General features: G+C 39.0%; 1 protein-coding gene across 2 annotated transcripts; it reads right to left on the reverse strand.

Annotated features, from left to right (window-relative positions):
• Nucleotides 1-3,413: 3,413 nt before the first annotated feature.
• On the reverse strand, nucleotides 3,414-14,945 carry LOC103720259 (non-structural maintenance of chromosomes element 4 homolog A). Of its 2 annotated transcripts, none has more exons than XM_008809872.3 (8): nucleotides 14,699-14,945; nucleotides 14,423-14,590; nucleotides 14,212-14,292; nucleotides 7,971-8,220; nucleotides 7,680-7,770; nucleotides 4,796-5,009; nucleotides 4,615-4,706; nucleotides 3,414-4,017 (listed from the first exon to the last, which is right to left on the reverse strand). In XM_008809872.3, the coding sequence occupies exons 2-8, from the start codon at nucleotides 14,577-14,579 to the stop codon at nucleotides 3,757-3,759; spliced, it is 1,146 nt and encodes a 381-aa protein (XP_008808094.1). In that variant the 5' UTR covers nucleotides 14,580-14,590; nucleotides 14,699-14,945; the 3' UTR covers nucleotides 3,414-3,756. The 2 variants fall into 2 exon arrangements, with proteins under 2 accessions (XP_008808094.1, XP_008808095.1); XM_008809873.3 differs by having other exon boundaries at nucleotides 14,423-14,622; nucleotides 14,699-14,938.
• Nucleotides 14,946-21,230: the final 6,285 nt, after the last annotated feature.

Raw genomic sequence — 21,230 nt, forward strand, 5'->3', positions numbered from 1 at the left:
ATGGTAGCATTCCAGCATTTTGCGAAATTGGCTGTTTATTGACCACAGTGGTTGATCACATCAAAGCAACGTGAATTAGCTCGATATATTACTTTTTGAGGGAAACTAATACAATGTAAAATAGTTTCTCCTATTATGATTTTAATACTATGTCAAGTATAATACAACACACACGCACGCATATATATATATATATATATATATGAATGTATCATAATGCATAATATTAAAACTTAATGCAAGAAGAATTTATTTTTACATTTTTTTTACCATAACATCAGAAAAAACGGTCCCTCTTGAACTTATTTGCCCACACCCTAAAATGAATACAAACATTTAGATTAGCATTGTAGTGCTTTAACCATCCAGAACTGATATGTTTGAGAACAAACTAGAGAAAGCGTGCATGGTATGCCCTTCGTTTCTTTTGTACTGTTTGTATACTTTAGAAAAAAAAAAACTGGAGAATAAAAATTATCTAGTAACTGCGTGATGCACCATGCGATTAGGAAAAAAATCACTCTAGTTTTTAGCAGTTTCGGGTATTTGGATATTAATTGGAATATTTATAAGAAATAATCTCTGGGCAGAATTAGCTATTATAACAGCTAGCAGTACCTTTTATAACTGGCTTCTAAGTATGATCGTTACTCCTTAGGCTTTATGAAGTGTACTTTCAAAGTTGAAAATCCATTAATTACTAATCATTGCAACTAGTCATTTCAATTAGCCATTATAAATAATCATTCCAACTAGCCATCATAAACTAGTTGTTTTAACTAGCCAATAACCAAAAAAGATTAGGTATCTGTATATATCCTTCTTTCACAAATATCTGACTCTCCCCTCTAATAGTCTAATATCCTCTACTGCCTGCCTATTACTAGAATTTCTTTTATCCAATATGGATATGATTCTGTGAATCACAGGCAAGGAATAAACAACAACTATAAGATGTAAATCACTTTCCCCAGATTATACGAAGGTGTAACAAAAAAGTGACCTTATCACACCTCAGTCTTGTCAGGTGTTACACATATCAAGGAAGTTCTTGAAGCTCATTTGGCGATGTAAAGGGAAGTTTCATTTGGAAACTCTATGTTTGTCAAGCACTTGCACAATGTTTGATGACAAATAATTTCTTCTGTCATACTAGCATGCTAGTGTTGAGGAGCAAGCAATAATGTTTATGAATATATTATCAATGAATTCAAGCAACAGCACTACTGTACCAAAGCAATTACAGCATATAGCAATGAAACTATAAATTGACACTTTGGGCAAGTTTTGGACCCTATCGTGGAGCTTACCAGATACTAATATATGTCTTCCATTGACCATTAACCTCCACAAATTAAAAACAATCATAAACCTCTTTATTTTGAGATATATCTTTATTGATGAACCAAATGTTCATTTTTTATAGGCATGTGATGACTTTTTATCTTGCACTGTGGGACTCCATAAGTGTTATTGATGATATACTTACGTCCATGATAGTTGGGGTAGGTAGACATGCAAGAACTGTAGCGTAATTGAAAGCAAACTTTATCTCATATTGATATGGTTGTATGTAATTTTCACTTTTGTTTTCATAAATGCATGGGCTAGTTAGGAAGGCTCAACTTTCGATGCTAGAGTATTGCAACATGCACTGGATTCTAGTATCTTTCATTGTCCACATAGTAAGTAGGTAAGTATTATTTGGTGGATTATAAGGAAAAAGTAAAGCCAGGCCTAATAAAGCATTCAACTTTCAACATGCACAGCTTAGAATTCATATCTAGTATGTTATTGAAAGATGCATTTTCTAATTTTATAGATGGCTACACATCATCCAATCGACTCAAACTGATAGTGTAGTGGCGTAATTGATGCTATGTAACTCTATATGTATTTATATTATCAATGATAGATGGCTTAACAACAATATTATTGATGTTGATCCAAGCAAAATTATTAATGCACCTAATGATGAACAACCGCCAATATTGGAATTATTAAGCAAGACCAAATTGGTGAAAACATATGAAAAGATAACACGACTGAAAGAAGGCGTAAAAAATCTAATAAACTACTGTGTGAAGTTAGCTCACTAATTTCATGCATATTAGTTATTCAGTACCTATTATATATAACAAAAATGTTTTGAGAAATTTTTCAATAAAACCATGATTAATATTCGCTACAAAGTAGGAACATCAACTATCATAGCATTTAATGTTGCGCACTTACTTAATATTTGGAAAGAAGCAAGGCAATCCAAATGCATTAGAAGAGTGCAAGTTACAACCATTTCTATCCTCCATCAACCAAACCGCTCTCTAGTCCTCCCTCGGAGATAAATATCTCACGATTATCTTTGCTGTTTTTGAAGATTTTATGGCCTTTAACATATCTCAAGCCAAGAAATCTAGCAGCTCATTGAAAATATTAGTACACCTACTGATGGAGTAAATGGAGCACTCACCAGCAGGTTGGCTATTCTTCTCCATAGCCCGGATGCATTGCTCAGAGTCCTCAATCCGCATAACTAAATACTCCAGCTAAAATTTAGTTACTACACCAGCTTTAGTCTTGGTCTTTTTTACTACTCCCTTGTTAACCACTATAGCAGATCTTGGGGTAGGTAGTTGTTAAGTGGCAGGTGGTTGCACCTACAAGATGGGAGGATTCATGTCATTCGACGACCCATATTCGATAATCACCATCTTACAACAAATTTAGAAGTTAAAAACAAAAATAGGAATCAATACTAGGGATAGAACAACCTAAGATGGATTGAATTCTTGGAATGTTCCTTTGGGGACAGGGTGGTTTCTGGCATCCACACGACGACACCATTATGGCCAGAGAAGGCTGCAATGTTCACAACACCAAGAAACCGCGTACAAGTATTTCCATTAACAGACTTCTAAAGCAAACCCGAATTTACAAGCTTTTGCCACGAGATTAACATAGTGCAAAAGCCATTACAAAAACTGTGTCAAGTCCATTATTTTTTCTAGGTAAACCAGGAGATTGTAATAAAGGGTATATGATCCCATAGAGTCAGCCAACAGGAGAAGATTGGAAGGATGATTAGAAGCAAACAGATACGTCATGATCAGCAACAAAATTAGCGACACAGTCTGCCGGAGTAATCAAGTAGTCAGTTTTCCGCGCAGCTTTTTACACCAACGAGATGCTTCTGATCTTACAGCTCATGCTTTGCAATTGGCTGCCACCATTGCCTGACGACTAGTTAGGACATGTCAAAAATTTAGACATAATGAATCTATAGAGAGAGATCGATCCACTATCACCAGCTTTTGTGAAATTAGGCATACAAAGTGACAACTTATAAAAGATACCAGAAACAGAAGGAAACATTTACTGCATCGTAGAATTCCTCCCAACAAACTCATTGCAGATTTGAAATTAGGAATGCAAATGGACAGCCAGCAGGCCCATCGAAAATTGTTGAAATCCTTGGCCCTGAACTGGGATATTTGCATCACTATTCGAAACATAATTAAACCGCATGACATCGTTTTAGAAAATGAATTCGACAGGATTCCACTGTTTCAACAGAAGAACCATGTAATAATATAGCAAAAGAAAAAAGAAACAATATGGCAATGACAAATAGGTTTATGGTAATGACTAATGGGTACATGCTAATGACTAACACATGTACAAATGAAAACCACACTGCATGTAAGTTAGAATAAAGTAGCTAACGAAACAGAACAGCAGAGACATGGAGGTACATTGTCAAGGGCCAACACAGAGTCGCCTACCCTTGCGCCTGGGTGGAGGTTCACCTGAAGGATCTTTTTCTGGTGTATCCTCAACAACTGTTTCTTCTTGTATTATCAAGCCCCTATTTCGGGTCAACTTTCTGATAGGCGTTGAAGGTGCAGCAGACTGAGAATCCCCATCTGGTGGCTCTGCTTGTAAAGAGGTGCTGCACATACTTGGGCCACTCCTATGAGGCATCAGCTCTTCCCCAGACCCAACACTATCCATCATTAACTGCAAAGCAGGATAACAAACAAAACAAGCATATAACGGATGAGTCATGAGACTATTTGCTCCTGCAACAGGGAGGAAAGAAGAGGAAGGGGGATCAGAAAGAAGTAAATTTTGGCAACAAAAGCAGGGGCATTTTCCTACAGTACTTGTGAGGCAGCTCCTTGCAAACTCAAATTTCACAATGATAAAAAGGAAAGATAAGTTTAAATATAACAAGAAAGAGAACAGGTGATCCTTCAAATTTTGAAAATTTTCTTGTGGGTCGCAACCTGAAGGCCATGTACTTGGACAAAATTGAGAAGACCAACAAAAATCAAGATCTTCACATAAAGCAATCCGTTTCTGTAGGATATTAGGATTCCTTTTATCATTTCTCACAACATTGTCCCTCTTTTGATGCTATTCAATATGAACAGTTTCACGCATTGGCTTCACTCCAGTAGCTACGCTATAAATCATACCATTTGTTATCTCTTTACAAGTTCGAAAAAGAAATCGCTTTCATGAGCACTAAAATTAGGTATCCATGACCACTTTAAATAAATAAATGATGCAAAGAGTAATCAAATTCCCAAGAAAGAGTTTGTCTTTTCATACCTTCCAATCTTTAAAATCAAATCTGAATACGAAATGGTTGTAAGAGACATCCCCTGAGGCTACTGCAGTAGCAGCAGGTGCATTCCTTGGAGCTAAAAGAGACATATTTTCATTAGTATCAATACAAGAGAAACTTAAATAGAGTGGTGTGAAAAGCCTAATTTTGTTTATAAAGACTTACAAACAAAATGATGTCCATCATTCACAGATATTTCCGCTCTCCCATCTTTCACCAGAAATGACAGGGCAAATATGTTCTCCACAGTTTGCGCAAAAGATACTCTGTTTAGAACCAGGTTCTGAAGTCCTACACGTCTCTTCTTTCTCAATATGTTGAACATGGTTGCCATGTTCTTATCAGTATCAGTTTTTTCTTCTGGTTGAGCCTCATCAAGCTGAAAAAACAGAAAAAAATTGTCATCTAAAAGAAAACTATGTCATTGATTACAAATCATGAAACCATATTGTTTTGGAAGCGCGACCAGCCCAGTAGTTTGCTCTTCCTGGAGGTCTTTTTGTAAAATCTCATTTTACAAGCTTCAATATTCCAACATGGTGCTGCTCCATGGCAGATGTGATGTTTTTCTGGTGGCAATGCCAGGCAGCGCACAGAGGGCAGCTTGTTGGGAGGATAAGCACAAACAGCAAATAATGATGCTTAAAAGGGCCTCCAACATGGGCTATCGATAGTTCACAAGGTGGACTATGGGGCCCTTGTGACCTACATGACGTAGCCCATTGCTTCAAGGGTCAATCTTGATTTGCTAATAAAAGAATCAAAAAAAAAGAACAAAGTTAACCTTGTACTAAAAGGTAATCCGTATGGCCAGGTGTTATGCTGGAATTGGTGTTCTCAATCACGGCTTGGCCCTGTATCCTACAAAGCCCTTTAATTATACCATATTCCTCATACTATATGGCATTGCATTTTCATTTTTTTCCCATGATTACATACGGCAGCTCAGAGAATCAGAGAATCATTTTTTTTTTCATTAATTGAAATGCCACCAAATGGCTACTAGGTAGACCAGTTTTTAAAATAAAAAAAAAAAAAATCAGTGCCTTCCTAAACGGTCTTGCACATTCTTGATTTCTCCATTTTTATGGAATCATATTGTTGCCGCCAAAATCCAAGTCAAAGAGATCGGACAAACTTTAAGCTGAATAGATTACACGAGCTAGTGAATGGCGAGTGCCCGACTATGGATGTGCTTAGATGAAGAGATATGCTAAGAGTCCAACCTAAAAGTAAGAGAAATAACACAAAATGTTGCCAGATTTTGCCGACAAGAAATCTTTCGATGTCTAAATCAGACAAGAATTTTGGGGAACAGTAGAAATTTAAGAATAGTGAAAGCAAGAGTGTTAGCATGAGACAACGTACGGTCCCTCGAGTGTAGATTGTATAAAGTGAGGGTCAACGCCCGTTACCGAGTAAGGTAGACATGTGCCTTAACTGCTTGGTAACCACCCCCTCATTATGCATGTCGTTGGGCTTAACTACGCGGGACATACGTTCAGGAGCCGAGCTGTAACCGTCACCAATTGGAAGAGTTTTAAATGGCTTTCTGGTGAGATGCCATTTGTTGGTTTTATTATGTCGGATCCAATGCATATCACATATATTTATGGTAATCTTTTGCCCTTGCATTAATCATATGTTTACATAATAACTACAGTTGATGTATCATGTGTAACACTACATAAGATAGTTTATGGCAATTATGGCCCAATGATAGTATATTTTGTGTCCTTGTTTCCAAAAACCATATACTAATAAAGTTATAGGTGCCATGTGGAACAATCCAAGACCTCACCAGCTAATTGAAAGGTGTTATTTGGCTTCTTTGACCCTAAATAAGTACTCAAGATCTATCTAATGTATAGTCAATATGGGACTACAAACACACCTACTCGAATCCTCACATACTCATCCCATTTAAGCTCTCTTACTATGCTAAGGGTCCAAATCCATTCAAATATAATCTCAAGTACCACGATCGGCCCATGGTTGGCCCTAATGGGCCCATATTGCAGTGTTCCTCTAGTCCACATAGGTAATGGGCCGGGTTCGCTCTAATACCATTTGTAGCAACTTAGGATTTTATCCATAAAAGCTAGATAGAAAATATTATTGCTTGCAATCTAGAATTGAAACCTAACTCTTTGTAGGACAAGATGATTTGTGCTAAATATAATTTCTCAACATCTTAGTAGGCTATAGTATACCTTGTGGATGCTCTCTTATTGAATGCTTAATTATGTAGAACCATTTCATTTGGATGGTAGCCTCTGATGACCAGGTAAATGTCTATCATGACCCTTGGATTTCTAATGTTGCTTTAAAGGTTTGGCCTACTTTTTTCTAATGTGAATGTGGATGCTGGGAATTGGTAGGCAACTGATTCCATAAGTGATGATAGAGTTTGGAATAGAAGGAAATTATTATCTGCCTTCCTAGTTGAAATGGTGGATAATGTTTGTAAAATGCCTACGCCTAAAAGGATTTGGCCTAATCAGCTTTGTTGGGGTAAGAACAGACAGGTCAAAGTAATAGCTCTTATTTTACATAAATTTGCAAATTACATACTATCGAGAGGGTAAAAATGTTTTGGTGGACACCATTGTGGTGCAGAATTTCTTGCAAATTTGGATTGCACAGAAGACGAGTTCTTAATGCAAACTCTCTGTCCTGTGCTTTGTACCCGGACTATGAGGGGTTACTCGCTGATATTTTAGACGAAATAAAAAAATATATTTTAGGACCCCCAGAAGAATGTTTTAACATCTAAAAGAACCCTCATTTTGCATTCATCCTACAAATCGTGAAGATTTTTCTTGCAACTGCATATGCGATGGACCAGCAGCAAATAGAAAGTACTTGCCACTTGATTGACTAAGTAGGGAACAAACTTGAGAGATAACAGATAAGAAGTGACAGTCATTAAAAAAAAACTAAATAATTTTTTAAAATAGGTCGGCAACTAAAACAATCTTAAAAAAAGGAAGAAACTCTGTAAGGTACAAAGAGAGATAGTGGGAGCTAGACTCTTGGAGCAACTAACCTCCTCAGGACGACTGTTTTCAGTTGGCCTTGTCGGTTTTCTGTGAACCACAGCCTTGCGTTGTTTCATTTGAGTACTCATAGGACCAATCCTACATCATATATAACAAGGAGAGAAAAGTTAATAGACCGAAACAATTGCATATAAATCAGAGAAAAGTTAATAGATAGAAACAATTGCATATAAATCAGTTTAAGTTCCTCAAAATCCAGCCCCAGCAAGCTAAATTCACCAAAAAGAGAAACAATATTTAATACCTAAATTGGTATAACGGTTAGGAAGGTTCCTTACATTGTGCAGCATCCAGGGACCTTTCTAGAAATATGAGATACAGCAATGCCAACTTCTGCCCAAGAAATCATGTTGTGAGCACTATCAACATTCGCACGTCCATCTCGTTGTCCGAAGTTCCTGAGCAATGCAGTTACAAAATCTGCTGGAGTCACTCCATCATTGCTTTGAGACCTAACCGATGTAACCAGTGTGTTAGCAATGTCCAATAGAGCCTCCGCATCCGCCACTTGTTCTCTAGGCTTTTGAACTGTGGCCACATGAATACAACGAGAATGAGGAATTTGGCAGTTATTACATGATCATCTCATACCAGTAAAAAGGTTGCAAGTGGAAGAAAGAGAGAAAGAATGGCGGGGAAAAGAACAATGAAGTTCTAAAAGAGTAAGGGTTCAATGGGTCAGTGCAAAGATCAAAATACAGCATTCTGTGTCTTAGCTCAGAGCCAAATAGATTTATTGATCTCCCAAAAGCCACTAGGAGAGTCCCCTTTTCACAAGGCTTGATATAATGGGTTTCTTTTTTTTTTTGCTACTCCAATGAACTAGAACATGCAGCAAGGGATAGACTAATGGTGGTTCATGAATCATCAGACTCTTCAACCATGAGTCATATCTAACATAATCTAAGCATCAATGGAGCCAGAAAAATATTAAATAACCATTATGTTGATAAGAATGAATAGAAGGGTTAATTAGCAGAGTCATAGGGGGTGTTAAAAAGAATTAGGAAATGTGGTTAGAGAGCCTTGTACAAGAAAAGCAAGTGTAAAAAAAGTTCCATTCTGCTCACAGGTGAATCAATAGGCCAGACTTAGACTTTTTTTTTCAAGAACAAGGACAGGAGAAAATGGACCTAGGGTATTCAAAGTAATAAAAAGGCAAAGTCATTGCTTCAGTTTTAAGAATCATAAAAACCTTCAGTTTTAAATGAATCCCTAATTGTAGTTATTGATCATTTGACAATATTTTAGCATTTCCTCTGTCCATGAAATTATCTTCCACTGACATCAGAACACCAAATGTTCTAGCAAAGTCATAATATTCTGCTTTAGGATAATCAACAGCGGTGTGGTTGTTGTCCATTACAAAATTCATATACAGGGTAGGCAGTAAAATCATATCAAGATATTCATGCTTAAGACAGTAACCCATTTGTTCCCTTGGGGATTGCTAAGGTGCATTTTTTCACCATTTTTTTTCAAAAAACGAGACTAATCTTAGCCGTTCATTGTTTGGGATTATAATAGAAAATTTAGATTAACTAGTAGAGCCAGTGTCCACCCGCGCCATGCAAATCAATGCGCTTTCCTCCCATCTCTCACCCTCGTCCTCCATCCTCAATTCTGTTTTGCAGAATTTCTCCCATGCTGTTCCCAATGTAACCCTCCCTCCCTCCATTCCCTTGTCAATTGCCCCAAACCCCTACAAGAAATGGCTTCGCAAAGCTCACCCACTACTTCTTCGACAATGCCCGTAACCGCCATGGTGCTGCCGCCGTCATGTTGGAGCCCTATGACAAGGGCCTTGGCCACTCTTTATACTACATCCACCTCGACGCCCCCGTCTACCACCGCCTCCTCCAAGGTCCACCACTCCAAGGAAACCATCACCTTCTGCACCATCTTCGGCACCTCCATCAGCGCCAACACCACCCCTTCTCTCTCCACTACCCTCGCCGACCTCGACATCAAGCAAGCTGCCGACATGGTGCAAGGAAGCAACGTCGGAGCGTTCGTGGGAGGAAGTAGCATCAAAGCGGATGAAGAATGAGCTTGTTTTCTCATAAACACGTTATAAATTAATCTTTCAAAAAGATGATGAAAATAAAATCTTCATTAACAATAAAGGGTGTCGTACCACAAACAATGATAGCTCATTCCAAGTTTCTTCATGGTTTTGAAACCAAAATGTTTGATTCTTTTCGAACTTAGCCTTGGTCTTCTTGAAAGCCTGCTCTGCAATGATAGCTTCACTGCCATTAGCTTGTTTGATCTCTAAGTGGGATTTTTGATAGAATCCAATACCCCTTAGGTCCCGTTTGGCAAAGCTTTTCGAAAGCTAGAAAGCATTTTTTAGCCCTCCAAATGCATTTTTTTTGGGGGTCGGGTCCAAAGAAGAAGAAGGAAGGAGGAGTCGGCTGGGTGTTGAGAAGAAGAAACAGAGCAGTGCTCTGTTCTTGGGAAGAAGAAGAACATAAAAAAAAAAATATTTTATGTTGGAAGTCCACCGTGGGAGTGGGAGAGAAAAAAAAAAGATATTACTTATTTTTATTTTATTGTTATCTGTAGAAGAAAGAAGCATTAGGCCTCATCTTCAATCTTTTTACTTTTTGTGATCATTTCTTTTTATGAAATCTTTTAATGCAATCCATTAATTTTTCTTTTATGCAATTCATGTTTTAGGTTAAGTTTAATTCTTGCAGTTTGTTTTATGCATTCAAAAATTCTCGTTTTAGTTGCAAATTTATGAAATTTTCTTTCATGCAGTCTATGTTCCAGGCTTTAATCTCCCTAAGCACTGTTTTCATCCATTTTAATTTATGCAAAAACTCTTCTTTGATTGATTAAATAAATGCTTTTCGAATTTAAGTAATTGTCTTTCTGTTAATTTCAATTAGAAAACATTCTCTGGTAGTCCAGGGAATCATTCAACATCCTCAAGATAATGTTTTCCTTTTATCATTCAAAAATCGATTTCAAATCCGAGTAAACGTTCTAATTTTTAAGCAACTCCAATCGCCTCCCTGTGGATCGACCTCTTACAACCACTATTCTTCGAGTAGAACAGGTAAGAGTAAATTAAATTTAAACTTTTGTTCGTCGGTTCTAACAACGATCTGTCTAGCATATTTTTAGGTAGACAGGAATCGGACGAACAATGATGGTGTTTGGTAAAAAATCTGGAAGCTATTTTGGCTTCGCCAAAAAGCTGAAAAAGGTCTACTTGGGAGAAGCTCGATTTTGAAACTTCTCCCCAAAAATGCTTTCGGACATATGTCGGAAAGCTATTTTAGCTTTACCATAATTTTTGTAATGACCAAAATGCCCATGAACAAATGTATACTTGATATGATATTATGTTATATTATATTATATCATATCATGTACATTATGATACTATAAATATATTATATTATGTTAGTACATTATTATATTATATTATACTATTATAATAATATAATCATACATTGCTATATTATATTATAACATATCATGTCATATCTTATTATATATCTTGTATAATAATATTGTATCATACTACATTATATTATAATAATATATTATGCTATATATTTTATGCAATTATATTTTTGATATATAATAATAAATTATTATATTTTAGAATGTCATACCTTTTCATATTATATTATTCTACTATACTACATAATATTACATTATGTTATAATTATAATACAATATTATATTACATTACATTATAATAATATACTATGTAATATTATTATGTTGCATTATAATAATATTATACTATGCATTAGTACATTACTATAACATATCATATCATATTATATTATGTTATATTATTATACTATAGTATATAACATTATATTACACTATATTATAATAATAATATATTATATTCCAAAATATGTCATAATATATTACACTGCAATAATATTATACTATGTCATAATGTCTTAAAATATAATAATATATAATATTATATTATATTGTACTCCGCTATACAATACTATGTAATATCCTTCATTATCATTTTATTATGCCAAAAGCATTTTAGCGGTTTGGTTATCAAATATATGTTAAAGTTCCACGGCACTTCGGAAATGTAGTGACCAAAGAGTAATTAGCTTTTTGTCAAAGCTTTACTTCCAAAAGCTCTACTTCCAAAAGCTCAAAAAACTCTACTACCAATAGCAATCCCAAACAGGGCCTTCATGTATCGGCAATAAAATCATCAAACCCAAAGGCTATTGCCGCCTCTACCTTGGCTCCGTACACTTGGAAGATGGATCCTCATCAAAGCGGGAAAAAAATCGCTGCTTATAACCATCCCGTTGTGACCCCTAAAAGCCGACTAAATTACCAGATTATCCACACGTTTTTAGCCCATGGATTTTGTCCAAACTACAATACTTGCCATCTGTACCTAAACTTTCCACCAGCTATAATGGGTTGCTTTTGAGAAAAATATGCATTATTCATCATCCAATAAATGGTGAACAAAAATTAAGAATCTATTATATATAACATTTTAGGAAGCATTGTAGCAAATCCCTTGTTCCCTTAAATCAATATGGGACCTTACTCTTTCTTGCAGCCGAGAAAGGACAATCTAAGGCCTTCTATCCAATAAACTGTACAAGAAATAAGTTGACCAGATAACTTTATTGAACAAAAATGACCAATTAATATATCATTCACCGAATTATATAAGCATGGGCCTTACACATTATAATGACGTAAACTTGTCAAACAATTTATGAAAGGTTTTGTTAAACCCTTGAAAAAGCAAGAATAAGAAAACAATCAAATACGTTCAGAATAGAAAAATCTAACTATTTGGCTAGCTCTCCGCTAGTCATCAACCATTGATTTTCAATTAGATTCAAGATTGTCAGTACCCTTCTACCTTCTTTATCCTGCTTCTCTTCTACTTATTTCTTGGCTTCATCCCCAAACTATCAAATCCATTCCCCATTATTTTCATTTAGTTTTAAAAAGCTTAGAAAGCTATGTTTCTAGTCCAAATGCATATTAACTTGATGGTAAAAAAACAAATGGACATAGAAGCATCTAGTAAGATTGCATAATTATCCCTTCTTTCTTTATTTCCTTTATTGTTAGGCCTAAACCTTTTATGTATATCACCAAGAATATAGGTTAACATGTAGAACAACATCCAAAGAATACAAATTTTCAATGGATAACCACATGGTTAAATTATTTCCAGCTTAATTCTCTAACTGACAAAGCCTGTAAGTATAAACTGAATTAAAACACTAGCGAACACAGTTTAGATGGGTGGTTAATTAGAGATGCCAACATGACCTTAACTCACAGAGTCTAAACAATTATGGCCTCAATTGAACCTCCACATGCACCTCTTGCCCTCTACCCAAAGGACATGGATAATATGGAGAGATGCCAACTGACTGAACAAGGCCAAGCACAGCAGGTAGTGCTGCTTAATTAGACCATTATTGTTGAATGCAAGAAACATATCAGTTCAAGATAAGAGCTCTCTCAAAACACAAAGTATCATTAATGAGTTAGAGGGGAAAATGGATCGAGCTGATATCCATCCAAATCTGTTTGTGTATCCAAAACAATCCAATTTAGTATGCAGATTTCAGCATCTAAACTACTTCTGCACCTATATCTGTAATCCACCAAATAGAAGCAAGTAGAAATGTGGATAAACATATTGCCGATCTATAATTGAACCATTAACATTGAGACTTCTAACCCAAAAATCTACTCTAGTCGTGTTTTTAGGATTTAGTAAAAGGTGATGTGATTAAGTGAATGTAAGCAGCTTCTTGTGGTTTTTTATAGTTTATACAATGTTAACTGGAGTCCAGCATGTGCAAGCAATCCAGTATTTCATTTCTCTTCTATCAAGAGATGCATGTTGAAAATGGAAGGGATCAGCCAATCCTTTTTTTTGTGCGTGTGTGTTTGTGTTTTTTTTTTTGGAAAAGGAATTTGTATTTTCATTAGTTTTTTAGAACAAAAGAGAGAACAAATCCACCAACAGCCACATCCAAAATTCCAATCCAACTAATAGAAGCAGATAAGGATATGCATGTACCAATCCATTCAGCCTTGTAACATATAGTCAAGTAGATTTCAGTGCACAACAACCAAGACATAGGCGATCTGAGTAATTGTTTATATGGTCACCTTCCAATTATGGCTTCCCCTTGTTGCAATCCAATCTTTCAAAAGCTTTCTCGTTAAGTGTACTAACCAATAAATAAAAGCCTATCAAGTATGTCAATTGTAAAGGAATGCCAGCAATGATACTGAACCTTTTAAAACAACAATAAGTTACCTAATCTGAAGCTATAATCTGCCTGCTTCCTAAAGTTAATAAAAATTCAGCAAAACTAATTCACAGATACTATACCAGTTTAGCTGAGCTAAGGTCATTAGATTCACCGAAAAGAAGCATAGTACAGAGACATACAATTTCAATGTTTTTCTAAAATTCTACAAGTAGATACAAGATAATCTGCAAACAAATTTAAAAATACGTGCCTAGATGATGCAGATTCTCCACTTCACTGATGATCGAATTGAACTTGTCAGAATCCACTCTGCTAATATCCTCCCTCTCATCTGCAAACGACACTAACTGATTGGCAGCAAAGAAAACAACCTAGAAACCAGAGAGGAAGAAGAACAAAGGGAAAAGAAAAGAAAGACTGATACAAACATAAGAACTCGGCAGAGGGACTCGAATACATACCACTGATTAGATTCCTGACGGCCAAGTATCGAGACCTAAGAACCCGCCGCTCCGTCACCCCTTGCAAACCTTTCCCCCTGCTGCCCTCCCCCGCTTCCCCTTCCCTGGTCTCCTCTCTCTCTCTCACCCCCGTCTCCCTCTTCACGGCCCTCACCATGGCTGAAGATCCTACGACCACACAAAGTAAAGCCGGAAAAACACTAGAATCAAGAAGCAGAGTTACAGGTCGATATCAAGAGAATTACACGAAATTAAGCTTGGATGCGAAGCTATTACCTTGGAAGCTCGATCTCGAAGCCCTAACCCTAACCCTGACCCCAAACGTTGAGATTGGGACGGCGGAAACGGAGAACGGCAGGAGAAGCGTCGAGGTTTCGAGCGCGCAAAGGAGTGCTTAACGACTTCGACCCTTCGAGGGATCGAAGTCAGGTATCCTTGGAAAAGATTTCAATGGCGCGCGCGCTCTCCGCTAGAATTTTTTTTTAGAATTCTGGCTGGCTGCGAACCGTGCCCGTGGAGGCTCTCTCCTAATATATACCCTATGATTTAAATTAAATAAAAAAATATATATTGGGTTTGATAGATGGGTCCCACTCGAGAAAGATCCGAAATAGAAGGGCGTTTATCAAAGATCCGACGGGTTTGAGAATCAATTGCTCAAATGCGTGGCAGAGGTCTATTTGCTACTCTTCAAATCTTTTTCCTTTTTTTTTTTTTTTTTTTTTTTTTTTTTTTTTTTTTTTTTTTTTTTTTTTTGCTAAGTTGGGTGGATTCCATCTGAAAAATACGAATGCATCCAATAAGATTAAAAAAATAATAATAAGTTTATTCGCGTATACGTCCCTTGCCCTCTTGAGGTGTTTAAAACTAGAAGGCAATGGAGTTTGTGTAACATGGTTGGGCTCTAAGAATAAAAGTTCTATGATGCGCACATATATACAAGGCAAGTTTCTATTTTGCTATATTTTCTTTGGCTTCACTTTAAAAAAAACCCCAAAAATTAAATTAGGATTGGCCTTCTTGTACTAACGAAGTTCATTTGCTCTATAATTAAAAAAAAGAAAATCGCAAGCATGAAAAGACGTCATCGGTTCACATCCTCTTTTCTTTCTCGTCGAGTCTCTCTCCACCCATTCTCTTTCTAGTCAAGCCATCTCTTTCGTTCATGAGGCATTCCTTCTCTTCTCCGTTCTTTTCTCATCCTCCAAATCCTTCTATCTTTTCCAAAATCAAAGAAACTTACAATATGTATAAAAAAACCAGCGAGTCTATATCATCTAGTCATGTATTATGTAGCAATGAACACCATATTCTAAAAATTGTGTATCGATTTATCTAAAGATTCTTTCTTCTTTTCTTTTTTTTCCAAATCTAGTGATTTATCTCACCAAGATTTGTTCTTTTTCCCAATTTTATCGGTTTATTTTGGCAAAAATTGTTATTGTTATTGATATCACGCCCAATGGATTTACTGTTATTTATCTTGCCTTTTGAGTGATATGAATGATAAGTTATCCTTCAGTCTTCTCTGCTTTGTTTATCAATCAATTTTGTTATTTTTGTTATTTTTAATTCTTGGTATTTTTTGTTGTCAGCTTAATTTGAAGATAATCGTTATCATCGACTACCCAAACATTGGTAACAAGTTTTGCCTCACCTTTATGGTTGTTTCCTTTTTTTTCTCTATGAAGCATTCTGTTTGTAAATTAGCATGCCTAGTTTTTTTTGGAAAAATGCGTATAACCTCATCCAGTTTTAAAATTTGGCTGTCAATCAAGTTTCAGCAGGAAATAATCCAAATAAATTTTGTGTAATATCTCAGAAATTATTAATGTTCTCTTGTTGTGTTTCTCGTGTGCCAAATTCTATCTGCCTGTAATCATATTTATTTTGCATTTTGTTAGCATTCCATTGAGAGCTGACTATAAAAAAATAAAAAAAATTGCATCGCCATTTGAATCTATACCTGTCAGATTTACCTAGAGACTAGAGTAAAAATTCTAAGCATGCCGCTATTGGATTACTCTGGGTTTTCTTTGCATATATATGCTGAAACAATGTCCAAATAGATTCACTAAAATATTTGTTTAGTTCAACATTCTATCATAACATAAAATAGTACTCCTTTGGGTTAGCCATGGGTTATCAATGTCGATGGTTAAATTTAGTTTTGTGTGATGTGGGTATAGTATTCCTTACTTTTGTGCTACAAAAGCCATGATCTATTTGTACCGCTTAAATCTATGGTTGTCAATCTTGCATGTTGAATAGTTAGCTGTCGGGGCAGCAGACTGTGTAGCTTCTTATGTGGCTAACCATTCTGAAAAAACTTTCTGGCTGGAAGAGGAGGAATTACCTGGAGCACTTCGGACCTGTTAGTTTTTGACTTTTTTGGGTGTATTCGTACCCGTCAGGCATGGTACATCCGTTTCAGCACAAAAAAAAAAAAAAAAAGTTAGTTGTCCACCTTCTAATTATTTTTCATTCAGATTTTGAATGGATAATATGAAGTGTTTGGATGATCTCGATGCATCAATATAGTAGTTGTGCAGCTAGGATGTTGCACCTATTGATCTGACATTTAGGTGCCAAAATTGGGAGAAGAAGCGGGCATAGGTGTGGACCGTGTGGTTGCAGGTGCAGTGAAGTGGATGCTTTAGAAACACTGCGGATGCCAAGTTACTTCAATTCAACCACAGTACCCTTCCTTCAATCCCACACCTTCTGTTTTGCATCTCTTTTATTGTTTTCTGAACCCTTGGTGTAATGACCGGGCTCAATACAGACCGGGCCCAATATTGTAGGGCCCAGTTAAATAGTATTGGGCCAGGGAAGGGTTAGCAAGGCCTTGCAGGCCCAGGAAGAGCAGTCTGCCATCTTCCCCGAGGGCTGAAAGGACAGGACCACCAGATGGCCAACGGAGAGACCCCCACGAACATGCAAAATGGGAGCCCGCCACCTCCTCTTCCCCTCGGCAGGCGAGCAGTGAGCTGGCCTGAAGGGGAGGGGCAGCCGGTGGCTCCCGGAGCCCTGAGGAAGGAGAGGATGCCACCTCTCCTTGGGGTCAAATCCTAAGCCAAGCATTTATAACCCCTAAACCTGCTAACCCCTGGTTTTGTTATACCCTCCTACAACCTCTAACCCTCTGGAAGTTGCTGCACCAGAGAGCTAAACCTTGGAGCTGGAGGCAGAAGGGATCCCGCAGCCTTAGGAGAGGAAGGAGGGAGCACACCAAAGTGCTACTGCACAAGTTCGACCGGCCACAGCAAGGTAAGAACCACTGTAAGTAGGACTTACGCAAAAAAAAAAGGGGGGGGGGGGGGGGGGGGGAGGATGGAGAAACCCCTCTGTGGGGGGGTGTTCTTCTCTCTGTTTCATCGATGAAGCAGAGGGGAGGAGACCGGCACAGGGAAGAGACCGGCATAGAGAAGACTGGCACGAGAGAAATAAGAGGAGGATCGCGGGCCGGACCCACAGGCCGCGGACCGGCCTGAAGACGGCCCAAGCCCGGGCCCAACGGCCACCCGGGCCGAGCCCAACCGGACTCAGCTTGCAGGTGACCAGCCCTGGCCATGGCCGCCCTAGGGCTGAGGGGCAGCCGAGGGCCGCCAGGTCTGGCCGTGCCGGCGACAGACGCGGCCCCTAGGCCGCTAGCCTCAGCCGAGCCCCACCCCTCCGCCGGCCGAGAGGTGGTGGCGCGACTTCCACAAAGAAAAGGAGGAAAAAGGGGAAGAAGGAAACAGAAAAAGAAGAAAGACAAAAAAAAATAAAAATAAAAATATATAATAAATACCTACCTTGGACCACGGCCTTACCTCGCCGTGGCCGGAGCCGGAGAGGACCCTCCGGAGGAGATCTGGCCTCGATCCCACCTCCCGACTCCTCTCCTCTCCTCCGGCATCACCTTAGAGGAGGGGAAAAAGGGGCCGGCCTTACGCCACCGCCACCTTGTAGGGAGACCACCGCCTCGGCGGGTAGATCGGGGGAAACCTCGCCTCCCCGGTCGCCTGTGAGAGGAGGGGGAGAAGGCGGAAGGCGGCGAGGAGGGAGACCGGAGGTGAGGGAGGCCGTGGAAGGGGTTCCGGCAGAGGCAAAGAGGGAACGAGGGAGGCGGAGAGACCGAAGAAGGGAGAGGGGCGAACGAAAGAGGCCAAGCCTCTGGAACCCCCTGGAAAGACCCTTAACGGGTCTGCCTAACGGGTCGGGTCCGAGTTCGGGTCTGGAACCCGCTAGGCTCAAATAGTTTGAGCCGGTTTGGGTGAGACCAGTAAAGGATTGAACCAAGCCCAAATAGTATCGGGTTTGAACCGGACTAAGCCCAAACAAACCCAATTTAAGCAGATTGAGTTGGACCCAAACCCAATTCAGCTGGGTCCGAACCCTGTTTATGACATGATTGACCCCAGTAGGCCCAATTAGTCCTAAATCAGATCCAGACAAAGCCCAATTAAATTGGCAGAAGGCCAAATTGGCTAGAAAAGGGTAGACCTAACCACAAATCCGACCCAACCCTTTCATTAAAGGCCCAATTAGGCCTTGTAAACCCAAATTCACTTTAATTAAACCCAAAGGCTTCAAGTTGGGTGAATTGAACTAGGCTAAAATCCTTGGTTGGGATACAAACAAGTCCATGGAAAGATGAACGAAATTTATGATGATGAGAGGGTAATGGGGGTCTTGCAATGTGATTTTAGGAATCAAAGATCCGTCGTCCGGATCCATCTTATAGTAAGTAATCTATCTTAATCTTATCGTAGATCTTGTATTACGTTTTATAAGATGAACCAGTGTTTTTCATACAATTTGAATTGTATACATGATTTGTGAAGAAAGTAAGTAACCTGTTCTAATCCTGTTATGGACCATGTCATGTTATTGATGTTTCCTCAGTTTTTTAAGTATATATGTTTCATGCATGATATGTTACAATGCATAAGTAACTTGCCTGATCTCAGAAGCTATGGCCATGTATGCAACATGATTATGCTGATATTTTAATCATGCATGTAAGTTTATACAGTCTTAGCTAGCCAAGAGGCACTATAATGGGCTCAAAGATGCTACTGATCAAATGCAACTGAGCTGGCCTTGCTAGTGGCCGAGAATAACTTCGCTGGCCTTGCTAGTGGCCGAAAATGACTAGCTGGCCCCGCCAGTGGCCGAATGAACTTCGCAGTAGCATCCGAGAGAATGGACCACGGCATGCCGGGGGCACGGTTAGATATGCATATTTTGTGACTTGCAATACTGCTTTGTTTAACTTGCACACATATTATGCCATGATAATTGTTAGATAAACATGCATGTCAGCTTCTCAAACCCTGATAAACATGTTTAGCCTACTAGTCGATCCGGTAAGATTATGCAGGATTATTTACTGAGCCGTATAGCTCACGTCTGTTTATTTTTCATTTTCTTTCGGATCCTCACCAGTGATTGCCATCAGATGTATTTTTATTTTGTTACAGAGCTTCGTTATTTTTGGAGAAGCTTATATACTTTTGTACATCTGAACAGCATAGAAGTTCTGTATTTTTGGTATCAATCTTCAAGGTTGTAATGCAAATATTTTAATATATGAAAGTTTGAAATCTATTGGCTACCTGTTACCTCTGTACGAGGCTGCATGCTATTGTGGGAGGTAGTCGGCAATAGTACGGCCGTGTCACAGATCCGGATCCGGGGTGTGACATCTTGTGGTATCAGAGCCTTAGGTTAAATAATAAAATAACCATAAAATACCTGAGGCAATGGGTAGTTAAGAATGTCACCGTCATGAAAAATACTATAATATGCTAGTTTATCATAATCTTACTTTAAAAATTTTTGACTGCTAGGCGATCATCTGAAAGATATGGACGACGACAGGAGACCACCCTCCCCGGAGCCTAGTGAGCAGTCAGTCCCCCCGGATACTCCACGGTCTGCAGCAGGTCAAGCAGGCCTTGCCGGAGTATATCAGCTCATGGCACAAGTGCTGCAACAGCAACAGATGATGCAGCTGGCCGCTATGCCTTCGGCAGACTCCTGCTACGAGAGGTTCCGCCGACTGAACCCCCCAACCTTTGAGGGTGGGCCTGACCCCATGGCGGTAGAAGCATGGATCCGGAAGATGGAGAAGATGTTCCGAGCCCTCCACTTTCCCGATGAGGTGATGGTTCGACTGGCGATCTCTATGCTGAAAGGGAATGCCGAGTACTGGTGGACGGCCATGGAGACGGCTTATGCCGTCGACGGACTCACCTCGAGGGACTTCAAGAGGCTGTTTTACAACCAATATTTTTCGGACTTAGTCCACCAGGCAAAGCAGAATGAATTCTTGGCGCTGACCCAGACCGACCAGACGTCCGTTCTGGAGTATGCCAATAAATTCAACGAGCTGGGACGATTTTGCCCCCAATTCATGGAGGAGGAGAGAAGTAAGGTAAACAGGTTCGAGCAGGGGTTGAGGTACGAGATTCGGTCCCGAATATCCTCCCATCTGTACTCGAGCTACCGGGATGTGCTGGACCGAGCCTTGAAGGTTGAGGCTGACTGATACGGTCTGGAAGAGAGAGGGAGGACCTGAAGAGGACCCGATCGTCGGGAGCACAGAGTAGCGGGTCCGGTGGCAGCAAGAGGTCTGTACCCAGGAAGAAACAGGGCAGAAGCTGCCCCACCTGTGGCAAGAACCATAGTGGTACCTGCTTGAGCAAGACCGGGGCTTGTTTCTCTTGCGGGCAGACAGGACACATCGCCCGCAACTGCCCGAGTCGAAAGAAGGACGAGCCCAGACATACTGCACCAGAGGACTAGAGATCGAGGGATA

The sequence above is a fragment of the Phoenix dactylifera genome, unplaced genomic scaffold (genome assembly GCF_009389715.1).
Source record: "Phoenix dactylifera cultivar Barhee BC4 unplaced genomic scaffold, palm_55x_up_171113_PBpolish2nd_filt_p 000064F, whole genome shotgun sequence".
Taxonomy (NCBI): Eukaryota; Viridiplantae; Streptophyta; class Magnoliopsida; order Arecales; family Arecaceae; genus Phoenix; species Phoenix dactylifera.

Coding starts and splice junctions, on each gene's coding strand:
- LOC103720259 (XM_008809872.3), bottom strand. CDS start 14,579: ATGGTGAGGGCCGTGAAGAGGGAGACGGGGGTGAGAGAGAGAGAGGAG. Junction 14,293..14,422: donor CGTCAGGAATCTAATCAGTG/GTATGTATTCGA, acceptor TGTCGTTTGCAG/ATGAGAGGGAGGATATTAGC. Junction 4,707..4,795: donor TGATGGACATCATTTTGTTT/GTAAGTCTTTAT, acceptor TGTCTCTTTTAG/CTCCAAGGAATGCACCTGCT.